Genomic DNA, 12,777 nt, shown 5'->3' with positions numbered 1-12,777 from the left:
TTAAAACTGCCTCTACAGAGCTTTAATGAGACATTCAGTAGTCGCTGCTTCAGTTACTGTAATCATCTTTAAACATTACTGCACTGCAGCATCATTGTGCTTTGAGCGTAATTATGAGTACTAGTCATAAATAGTAAAGCCCTTGCCAGAGCACAGGCACGATTTGGCTCCATTACTGCGCCACGATGGCAGTCCTGATGTAAAGTGTGTCTTTGCTAGTGTGAGTGTGACTCACTCTGAGGCGACATTAGCAGGAATGGGCTCTTCTAGCAACTCCAGACTGTGAAGAATCCAGAAGCAGAGCCACGGTCTACTCGCGTCCAGACACTAAACACACACAGACAGAGACGGACAGCACCACACACACGCGGATCACATGATAAGATGGGCATCAGATGACCAATTATAGCAATAAAAGAGATTGTGAGATGAGTCAGAGACAGAGAGGAGTCTGGAGAAGGAAAATGATACAGCTGATGCTCATAGGCAGACAGCACGTGTCATTTTAGGGTAAAATGATGATGGCTATGCTTAAAAACAACACAGTGATGTTAAACATAACACACTTGACTCAATTTGTCATCTTTATTTTATCAGTGCCTATATAACATTAAATATGATACATAACACACTCCATTGTCAATCTAACATTACAAGAAATGACCTGGCCTGGCCTACAGATATCAAAATTACCTGTGTGTTTTAGAAAGATAAAAAATTTAAATGTTTTAATGATTAATGGTATCAAAATGTACCAAAGCCTTTAAAAAATACAGATCTTCAGTCACATTCTTAAACAAACACTACTGCAAGAAAGAGAAAGCAAAGATAACGAGCACTGTCTTAACTGCACAAATACTTTGGCACTGTTTCAATACTAATGTTTCTGTACTGAAACATCGCTTGTCTTTTCTACAATTTAGAAGTTGTGCAGCATTTTTTCCACAATCTCTTTAATAAAAAATATTTCTCATCCAAAATTGGTTGCTTTCTAATTTGGTGGGATCTTATTGATATCAATATTGTACTTTTTTTTAAACAGAAACTTATCAAAGTTTCAAATCTGGTATGATGACAAGCTTAGGATTTTGCATTGTTGTAAAGTGAATGACTGTACCTCATAAGCGTCCGATAAGTGACGTAAGCCTTTCTTGAGATACTGGTAGTGTTGTTCCCGCAACAAGGTTGGCCTGAAGAAACGAAACACACAAGGGAACAGTTGGTTACAAACAAATGGTAGATCAAATACAAGTTAAATCTTAAAACTACAAACATTTTGTTTCTTTGAACAGCTAATTTTCTGGTTTGTTCCTTGGATAGTACAGGACAGACAAAAATAAGACAGCAGCTTCAGACTATCCTTTAGACAGACTATGCAGAGAGAAAGAGGGAAAAAGCAACAAAGCTTCATTTGATTCTCTGTCCTGATGTAACCCAGCTTACTTGTGAAGTGTGAAAACAATGCTATAACTTTCATTCACTTATAGTACCTCTGTTATAAACACCCTCATTTTTTAAAACTCAAAGCATTTTATAAAAAAAGGAGTGAATGAAACTCCTGTGGAGGCATGTACACTGCTCGCTGTGCTGGTCTGTGCATGCTGGCAAGTCCACCTGCTTCTTTTAAAGTGTGGATCTTAAACACCTGTATACCACAGGAACGTTCGGGGAAGGTTTAATGGTATTAAAACAATAGATATTATCCAATTCTACTGTGTAGTGCACATTTTTGTACAAGGAAAGCTTTAAAAGCTTGAAATATCAGTATTTGATTTCTGCAAATGTTTTAATGTAATACATCGTATTCCAGAGGAACATCTCATCTGCAGCAGAAGCACTGAATAAGCTAATGCCAAAGCGTGCAAAGGTCAGGTTTACAGTTTAAAATGTAATACTGTTTAATGGTGACTTACAATCAAATGAGATCTTATAAACTGTGAGTACTAACAAATGCCTCTTTGTCTGATTTCCATCAGATACACGTCTGATGAGCATATTTTGACATTTCAGTGAAAAGCTAAACAATGAAGTATTCTTGTGAACAGCTATGTAAGCATCAAGGCTTTTGCATGCTTTTACATCACTGTCTGTCTACAGAGAGATGCTTCTTTAGACCTGTCTGCCCAATTTTGTGTTTGTCAATGCCACAATGTGACTCAGCCCATTTGACGGAGTCACTGACATTTGTGTGAAGAAGGTTAACTCTATTATGCTACTTCCTGTTACTTTTATGGCTCTTAAATAAACCTAGAATGCAACCACTGAATAATTTGCATATACGCCTAATGTCAACAGAAATATTTTTGCAATCCCCTGTAGTGAGTGACGTTACAGTCAGGAGTCTGCAAAAGGTCAATATGGAAGCAAGTGGCATACTTGCATGTTTTAAGTTCTTTCAACCCACGTCCCCAGAGTATCTGCCTGAACTATCACCAGTGTTTGTAGTGTAACAATATAAAATGACAATAACACAAAGTGTTGACTTATACTATGACATAAAATTGTATTAATTACTGGAATAAGGAATAGTGCTGCATAATTAATCTAATCTAAGTGCAATTGCAATATCAGGCTGTGCAATTATATAAAGCTGCAAGTATTTAACCTTGCAAAGCAGAAGGACCCGCCTGTTTCCATGTTTCTCACAACTCTATATTCTGTTAAGTTTATTCCATGGTAGCGGCTACCACATCATATGTTTTGTTGCTCTGATTGGCCTGTAAGGATGTGACAGACAGAACGTTCATCCAATCACCCTCCGAGTTTCAAAGGCTCTGCCCTTTTTCAAACGCCGTCTATCAGAGGTTTTCCAGATGGATGTGTGAAACAAATCCATCCAGCGTGCCAGGTTAGCAAGTATTTTTGTATTAAGCAGAACTTGGAAGTAGGGCTATCCAGATTGGTTCACAGCGGTTAAACTCAACACGAAGATGCAGGCTTTTTGTAGGCCACTGAAGTGGCACAACTGAGTGTCTCTGCTCTGTCCTTCGTCAGAGCCCCAACTCCTGTGACCTGTTTAATTCACCAGTCAGTAAATATGGGGTATAATATTGCCTGTCTGTCATCAGATTTAAATGTTCACGTTAGCCTTAGTGTCTGTTACAGGGAGATAGAAAGAGTCATGACCAGTGGGCTTTCCTCCTTCACCTCAGAAAATAAACGCTGTGGTCTGATATAAGCTCATAAATAGCACAGCGCCGGCTGGAACAAGTTATCTTATTAATAGTTACCGTTATAAATTAATACAAACAATTGTCCAAGGATATATTGTAGGCTATAATGCCAAACAGTTACTGTGCCGTGATCACAGAAATTATATGACGCTGATCGTCTTTGAGTCAGCTGTTACTTAAGTATAATAAAATGGGGATAAAAATAATCAAAAGTGCCTCATAAAGCTTGTTATGTTGATTTTTAAGGTCATCCAGGTGACCAGAGGGTGCAATGAGGAGCCTGTTATGGATTAAGCTGATTTTCGGTCAAGCAAGATTTTCTTTGGTTGACTACAGCTCTACTTGGAAGGTTTACAAAAATGCCTTCACAAGGCCTTTAAGTTTACAATAGGGCCACTATTGCACTGGTATCCTTCTGGTGTGTGGAATTAATGGGTAATGCATACTTAAAAATATGAAAATAAGCACTAGATTAAAATAATGACACACATTATGAAAACCTTGGGGGGCAGTTTGTAGTTACAGACATGCATAGTCCCTTTTTATCATTTTAATGTCAGAAACACCAGAGCATCCCTCACCAACATCTGTAGCTCCCATTACACAAACACGCACACATACGAGTCAAAGACAGCTGACACCCTCCTCCTCACCACCCACACGGTCGTATCCACTGCCTGCCCTTTTCACGCAGCGCTCACCACGACGGTTGTAATTAAACTCTACCTTCTCAGTGTTAGTCACAGATCACTGCTCGAGGTTTCAGAGCAGCAAGTCTGCAGCACGAAAACAATCAGGGGGAACTGATGCTAAACAGCTGAGAGGCAGACCGCCCACCGCTGCTCTGCTCATCAAACAAGGAGTAAAATTCTGCTGTTTAAATGTAGAGGGCAGACCTGGCTGCAGACAAACATCTGGCAACAAAAACAGATATCCTCTGCAGCAATTATTGGGAGATTTCTTGTTTGTAAGAAAATGAAGTCAAACTCCTGCACAATGTCTAATTGCACAAATAAACTGACAACACTGACATGTATTTGTGCAATTTAGACAGTGCTCTTTCTTTTACTGGTGGCAGCTTGGTTAAAAATATAATGATCTTAAGTTAAGCTTTGGCACTTCTTGACCCAGTGACAATCCTCTGACCAGTTCAATCTGACAGTCCAGAGGTCAAAGTTAAAACCTCAGGGGTGACAGACCCTTTTCAGTAGCAGGACTGCAGCGCTTTGCCTCCACATATTCCGCCATCCCCACGCTGCAGGTTTTTAAATAAAACCTAAAAGTGCACTTTTATCCCCAAACTTTAGGCTTTGTCTTACCCTCTCCCTTTCCTTTAATCTTAATGTTTTATTTCCTAAATCCTTTTGTACTCATGAATAGGCCTTGTGTTTTGTTATGTTTTTATATCTTTAATTTTCAACGTACAGCACTTTGGTCAACCTTTTCTGATTTTTAAATGTGCTTTTAAAATGTGGACTGTATTGGAACCTTCATTTCTTATGTGCATCTTCCTTTAATAGCTTGTGCAGCTGATTTTGTTTGTCGTTGTCAATGGTTTCAACTGACAGCAGGTTAAAGTTTTAAACATTAAATGAGACGCTTAAATTCAACAAATCACACACAAAAACTCACAGACACTTTTCTTTAGAGCCGTGACTATAATAATCTTCATAGTCAGGTTGTTACATCCCTAACATAGTTACAGCAAAGATCACAAAGTAGCTAAGTAAGCTGCGTGGATACATCATCTATGTGGCTTTGTTAGCTTTAGCTGGGTCTGCTAAAACTCATTTTGATAAAGCTAACTTATCTACATAGCTAAAGCTAATCTCACAAAGCAGCTATGTAAGCTACGTATCTATGTTATCTACATAGCTATGTTAGCTTTAATTACGTTTGCTAAAGCTCATGTTGACAAAGCTAACTTAGCTACATTGAATTATATAGTAACATCAATTGCATAGCTATGTAACATTTAGCAAAAGCTAACAAAGCCAAAGCAAGTCACCTTTCATGTAACCACTTCTAAAACAGGTCTATACGTAATTTAACATCTGACTTTTTTCTCTATTTTGTGGTTATTTCATGAACGCAACTTACAGACTTTGTCAAAGAATAAAGTTGCATTCAAGGGGAAATACTTTACCCTTTTAAGACAAGGTTATATTGGTCTCAGAGGTCCTGAAAACATGCCTGTGAAGTTTGTTGCTGAAAAAAAAAAACCCTCCTGTATTGGATTTTTGCATGTCTGAAAACCCCTCTGTTTCAGCCCTGCTCAGAAGAGCTGTTTCTATGGCTTTAAATGTAAATGAGCTGTCTGACTCCGCCCCTCTCAGGAAATGGATGTGGCTTGATGGATGTTGGCTTCCTGATCCTCTTCTCGGCTGGAGGCTGAGAGGAGGATCAGGAGAGGAGGGCGGAATGTTCTTCCAAGCGGAAAGGGCCAACCGAACCTGAGGCAGTGCTAACTCCCCACATGACATCATGAGAGGAAAATCTGAGAACGGCTTGTTTCGGCACACATTTTCTGAAAGGTGGAAAGATCTAAAACTGGAAATACATTTTAACTATGGCACTTCCGTTCTGAGATATACGGTGCCTCAGATCAATGGTTGGTGAGAGTGGCTGTCAGAGATGAACGGTCTGCAGCCAGACTCCTCTTGATATTACTGGTTTATGTACTAGAGCAAAGTGTAACCACATTCAGCACAGACGCATGGATGTAAACCTGCATGGAACATGCAGGTGGTTCAAGCAGTGTTGAGCATTAGCAAACTCAGCAATCGAAACAATTTACCTCCAAATAATTTCAAATGAATTGTGGTTGAGTGTAACTATTTTCTGAGTTTTCTTACATCAGACTTGTTGGTTTGAGTGAAGTTAAATTCCTTTTAAATTGACAAGGAAATCAGTCATCTGTAAATGCACTTCCTTCTAAGCAGATTAAAGATGTCTCTAGTCAAGGGCAGAATCAGTGATGTGGTGCAGGATATACACTGGTATATACAAAGTATACACACTTATTTTTTAAGTCTCCATAGAGTATACCCACTTCTAAATAATGAGGATACCCAAAAAAGAATGTAAATTATGAATACACTCATTTCTACACCACTGGACTGAATATACCTGAAGTGAATTGAAACAGCTGAACTCACTTCTCAGCTCTGTCTGTCATATAATGTTGGGATGCAGAACCTGAAATGACCATGACCTAAGCTCAACTGTTGCTTTTAATCTAAATGCACGGAAAGGAAAAAACTAAGTGCTTGTCCTTTGCAGAATAATGGTGAATTCTGAATGGATCTTTGTTCCTGGCAAAGAGCACCCTTCAGGACTTCAAGAGATTCAACACAAAGGCTGCAAAAAGAGACTTTCTTTGTTCAGGGAAAATTTATCACAAGGGGGATTGTTTTAAAGCGTCCACATTTACTTTGGCAGATGTGGGTGGAAAAATGGCATATCAGCACCAACTTGAAACAAGAATACATCAGTGCATTTCATTTGTTCTCATTCGAGATAATGACTGCAAATCATTTAACATTTTAACCTTAAATTCCCCTGGCTTTGAACCCTGAGTCCTGACCAAATGATCAGTCACTGAATGTATAATATCACTGATAAACACCGTTCATTTTCACATAGGACTGAACACGTCTCTTCATGGCTGCTTAGACCGTGACATTCAAGTCCATGCAGTTGTCATAGAAATGAAATGAGTCACCCCATTAAGAGCGGGCTGATGACAGCGGATGGCAGGAGCAAAGTATGTGGGCTGATCATCACACCGTTTAGATAACAGCCTTCATACATCACCGCGCTGCCGTCTCTGCTGGCAAACTGCAGGTGTTTACGAGCTCACAGCCGCAGCCAATGAGCAGTGTTCATGTTAATGCCTCATAATGGAAGTAAATGCATTCAACATTATGAGGCTCCTTTGACTAGATTATTATAATTACAGATGCAGCTGAAATACTCTGACCAATTTGTTGAAATGGGTTTGAAAACGCGTGTTTTTCATACACTGTTCTATAAGAGTTTTTAGGATATTCTGAGTTGATGTTAGGTCAATTATGTGTCCTGATTTCACATAATTATCTGACAGTCATATGTCTGAAACAAAAACTAAGCCACTATAAAGGCCAATCTTTGAACCCACATGCTGTCATCTGAAAACCATATAGTCAATGGTAGCTAAAGCAAACCTTTCAGGTCTTTCAGTGTAGCCAACAGTTGACAACATCCTGCAAGGATGTCTGACATTCATAGTTTGACTAACAACTTGAGAAGCCAGAAGGAAAGAGTGTTGAAAAACGACATTTAACAGTAGTTTTTTAGCTTTCAGATGTCTTTCTGTAGATATTAACTCAATAGAAATTGTTGTTTTACAGCTGCAGATGGGTCCAGTGCTCACATTCCTCTTTTGCTCTCCACCCACACACAAACACTGATTTCCTGTATGCAGAGGAGCTGAACAATATCAGAAAAAAAGGTGACATTGTGATATCTATCCATCTGCAATGTACACTATACGGACAAAAGTATTTGGACACCCCATCATTCCACCAACAGGGAATGTGATAACATTGCATTCAAAGACATTTAATATGGAGTTGGATCCCCTTTTGTAACAGCCTCCACTCTTCTTGGAAGGCTTTCAACAAGATTTTGGAGTGTTTCTGTTTTTCCCCATATGAAGAAAACATGAAATAAACAATGCTATCCTTTGATAGGGTAATATTGATATGAAGTATGATGGATGAACTAACACCAAAAATCAAAATAAGCTTTAGCTAAAGCTGTATGCAACATGTTTCTTTAGAATTAAAAAAAAAGAACATTTTATCACTAAATTTTTTGCAGCTACTCTAAGAGTAGCTGGTAGCTAAACCGAGTATCATCTAACAGCATGAAAATGGTGTGAGAGCTTAGAAAAAGTACAAATAATTAATTGTTAAAGAATATTTTAAGTGTAGTGCAATAAATTCAGACGTCTGCGATGTGTTTACCCCAAAAGCTCATATTGTTGTTATGATCATAAAAAGATCTTTATAATGTAGCCCTAGTGTACAGTCAAGGCAAAACAAAAGTGGATATTGTGCTTGTAATAAAAAGGGAAGCCAGGAAATCAGAGTTGGTCTTGTTCCTCTGATTTTATGCAGAATCAGTAAACAGAGATGTACTGAACACCAATGTCAGCATATTTATTGGAACCTGATTCACTTGCAGCACAGGTATTCTAAAGCATGATGATGTTGTGGATACTCACTGTGGTAAGCTGTGTATTTGCTTATAAGCAGTGAAGACCTCTTCAATGCTGCGCTCCACTTTTTTCTGATAAAAAAAAAGAAAAAACAGGTAAGCATAAACAATCATTGTGAAGATCATTGTTTGCTTGTGAACAGAATTAGAAATCAGCTTTTCCGCATACAGTAACTGATACATGACATAGAACAAGGCACTAAAACTACCAAGGTTTCATTAGTGGCACTGTTCTTATTTCAGATCGCAGCAAATGTGCATTGTTTGCAAACATATTCAATAACCTGTCTCCTATTGAAAATACTCATTCAACTTGATCAAAATAAGCCTTACATCTTTTGACCAGGCATGATCATGATCGAGACTGTGTATTATTGATCTTAACTTTTATTTCCACAGAAACAACTTACTACTATGTAATACTGACAGTAGATGAGTCAATTTGTTATGGGAGAAAGGGAAAAATACAAAAACACTATGGAAAAGAGGCATTACTTTTAAATTATTTAAAAAAATATACTTGGTATCACTTCCTTGGTACCTAACTGCTAATAGATCTGTAATGTGTTGAGCAGCCCTGCATATAAACCTTGTTTTTAAAATGCCTATGTTTAAGAGCACATTTTAAATGGATATAAAGCAAGAAAAAACAAATAATTCCTTCTATGAGAGAAGAAGCAGAATTTTAAGTCAGAGTCCTACGGGCTAGTTAGGGGAAAGAACCAATTAAATATAAGGAAAGGGGGTCATTAATATTGGTTTCGTTGATCAGTGAAACAGTGTTTCAGTTTGCCGGGTGGCCTCGCTAAATAGCAACTTTAAGTGTAATGTGTTCTTTGGTTGTCATTGTTACAGCACATGTTAAAACCCTGTAGAGTCCTGACAAATGTCAATTTGTTATTGTGTTGGTTTATAAAAAAGTTAAAACACCCTTAAACTGACTGACGTTGTCAAAATTAGATGTGCACAATTTTTAAGATCATGATTACAAACATAATGTACATACTTCATATAAGGGCCTCCCTAAAAGATAAAAAAATATAGAGGATCTGTCACTTTTTGAACAAATTTCTTTGGATATAACTGTGTATTTAAAAGAACCCCAAACTCAGAATATCTGAAATTGAATATATATACATCTGAAATATCTGAAATTAAATATATATATATATATATATATAAAAGAAACAAATTGAAAACTCTGAGTTTAAAAAGATGTCAATTTTGACTTGATTAACAAAAAAAACAAAAAAAACAAAACAGGTTTTAAAGTCATAAATGAATGACATTGTTAAGTCAAAAATTTACAAGAACGCAAACTAGAAACAGTGGTTGGATAACCCCAGTTCACAGGAATGTCTCTTATAGTGATAAAGTGATAACAATAACGTGATGTATTTGGGTGACATTACAAATTACTCCTTTTAGCTCAGTCCTAGTAGCAAGCATCATTCATTTAGGCTCTCAACTTGTTCAGTTTGGTTTCACATAAATTTAAGACGTTTAAAGTAAAAAAACATTTTCAAGTATATTTTTCATAAATGAACAAATTTTTAAGATTGGAGTTTTCTTAGTAATTAACAGATTTTTTACAGACGGGCCCTAGAATGCAGTTGTAATAACCAATTGTTTGTACATTAATCTTTGGTGAGAACAACTGTGTTTAGGATAAGGTGGGATTTTGTCAATGGAAACAATTCAAATTGATGTTTTAATTGGGCCCTGGGGGGGAGGGTCTTAGCTTGTATTTTGTCTCAGATACTAGTAGGGGGCCCTAATGATAAAGGTTGGAAACCAGGCATATAAGTTATATGTATGCGCTGGTAGGTAACTTGCCCCGGAATTTATACTCCGTAAATTACAGACGAATTAAAAACACAGAAGTCATGAGCGATTATTACACATTACCAAAGACCTCTATGTAACACTAATCCCGTTCGAATAGGGTATAAAACTAAAATTAAAATAGCTGGCAGGATTAACACTGGTAAACATAAACTAAACTGAAATTTAAGTCCGGGGTACCTAACACTGGTAAATTTCTCGAACTCAGTCATAAAAATGGGAAAGCCCTCTTTTAAGAACATGTCTTATAAAACAGATGTAGATGTTCAGAGCGTCGACAATTTTTTATACTATCGTTCATTTAAACAAGGAGACGTGAAACATTAAAAGCACCCAGTACAGAGCACAATCGAAACCTTAGTTGTAACTATGACAACCACAGACACATTTGTCAGAAAGACATCAGTTAACACGGTAACTTGTTAAAACCTAGCACCAGTTATCTCATCAGTTATTGTATTATTTTGTTGGAGAGTCGCTAAACGTCTTACATGCTAAATTTAAAAGGGTTGGGTCAAACCTAAGCTTAACTGTTTAAGCAACTTAGCTCACGGCTAACTTAACAAATCTCTTTAACTTTAAATGCCAAGTACCTAAAGCTCAGGTTGGCTAACTTAGTCTAGCTAAAGCACGGAGAGCCAAGTTAATTAACGCGAACAACTCCCGCGATTGTCTTCATTTATGGCGGGAAAATTTACGTGTAATAGTTAAATTACGCTCGCAGTTTTCGTCCATTCACAAACAGAAAGCTGTCACTCCGTCAAACAAGCATTAGCATTAGCCACATGATCTAACGAAGCTAATCTGTGCTCCCATACCGCTCACCTGCTCCACTGAAGTCACCGTTTCCACCCCGTCATCCGCCAACATCTCTACGGAATGGCACTCGTTGAAGCACCGTAAAGGCATCGGTACACCGTCCATAATGATTTTAAAAATCGTTATTTAAAAATATGCCGCGGGGAACACGCTGCTGCCAATGCCGTTAGTTTGTTTTGATAGTTGACTCACTTTCAACACTGGACTGTGCCTACTTCCTGCTGAGGTTGGAGTGGGCGGAAACTGCGCGTACACCCGCTACGGCGTCTCCAAGGGAACAAACTTCTTCCATTCATTTTGGTGCGATAACGGCTCGCTGACACTCACGATATCTCGGGAAAGTGTTTTACGACTATTTTGCAACTAAAAATCTTAACACAGAGAGCATAATTGTTTAAACATTCACATTTCATTAATTTCCCTGTCATGAATCAGTGTCGAAGAAAAGCTGTTCTACCGTGCGTCTCATTTCTGCCTCCGGTCTACGTCGAGTCGGCAAAAACGGAACAAAAAAGTACAGGAAGTTGCCGTTTGGCCTTCAAAATAAAACACAGAACTCGATTGGGAGGAAAAAGTTATCTTATCAATACACATTATCATCATTTAAAATCTGTATGGGCATTTATAACATGTATTACTCTAACTCAAGACACTCGTCTTGTTTAGCCTATATCTTGAACGTTTTTTTACATGTTAGACAAGCATTTGAAGGTGTCCTCTTAGAAAAAGGAGCCGAAAGGAGATGGGGACTCCCGTTGGCTGGTTTTGGCTTAAAGAAGGCAATATACAGACTAAAAAGTGAACATGATTATATGATAATAATGATGATCATGACAATAATAATAGCTTTATTTATATAGAACCTTTCGTCAAAATGCAGCAAGAATTGCTGAAACCCACAAGGAAAAACAAATTACATTAAAAAAACGAGGAAAAATACAAAAGCAATGAAAAGAATAAAATGCGGTTAAAAACGATGACATCAGAAACACAAAAAATCTGTATCATAAATACAAATGATAAACTTATATTGAGTTGTGATTTAACATAACTGGATTACTAAAAAGCCTAACCACTTATTTAATTTTGGACAGACTTTAATCAAAAATCTTTATAGCCAAACGTATCTTAGAGTTATCTAAATGTGAAGCAAACGATTTTTGATGTAAGGAGAGCTGTTGTTCTAGCCAGATGTATTATCCACAATAAAAGAAACACTGCCTAATAAGGATATGCACTATTTGGTAGACAAAGGATACACTATGCCTATCAAAAAATATTATGACATTGTTAAATGAAGTATTTTCAAAATGCAACGTTGTTTAGAGTGCAACAAGTCTATGTAACGGTAGACATGCATGGAAATCAAATAAAATATTACTAAATCTTAAAATAATTTGGAAATGTAGGTATGTGCATGTTTCCCTTCCTCTACCACAACCTCAAAATGAATGTAACTTACAGATTTTATCATGACAAGATAAGACAGAATGGAAAACCACTTTATAAATCTTTAATGAAATTCTAATGTCAAGTTGTTCCTTCAAAGTAGCACTAAAGACAATCAAATAAATGTGAAATACAACGATTAAATATCCAATGTGTTTCAAAGTATTAAGGGGGTTACATTTGAGATTTGAGAAACATGGCAGATACAAGTATGATGGTTTAAATTAGA

At 37.3% G+C, this 12,777-nt stretch overlaps 1 protein-coding gene across 1 annotated transcript in view; it reads right to left on the bottom strand.

The window, feature by feature from the left end:
- The window catches only part of fntb (farnesyltransferase, CAAX box, beta), a 30,881-nt gene extending 19,552 nt beyond the window's left edge, over positions 1-11,329 (bottom strand). Inside the window, exons 1-4 of the mRNA XM_041804480.1 lie at positions 11,106-11,329; positions 8,443-8,507; positions 1,118-1,190; positions 236-327 (exon numbers count right to left, since the gene is read on the bottom strand). Coding sequence (XP_041660414.1) covers positions 236-327; positions 1,118-1,190; positions 8,443-8,507; positions 11,106-11,204 — 329 coding nt within the window. The 5' untranslated portion in view covers positions 11,205-11,329. The remainder of the gene's footprint in view (positions 1-235; positions 328-1,117; positions 1,191-8,442; positions 8,508-11,105) is intronic.
- Positions 11,330-12,777: the final 1,448 nt, after the last annotated feature.

The sequence above is a fragment of the Cheilinus undulatus genome, linkage group 14 (genome assembly GCF_018320785.1).
Source record: "Cheilinus undulatus linkage group 14, ASM1832078v1, whole genome shotgun sequence".
Lineage (NCBI taxonomy): Eukaryota > Metazoa > Chordata > Actinopteri > Labriformes > Labridae > Cheilinus > Cheilinus undulatus.
Note: the sequence above shows the minus strand (reverse complement) of the source record. Positions and strands in the feature narration are given on the sequence as shown.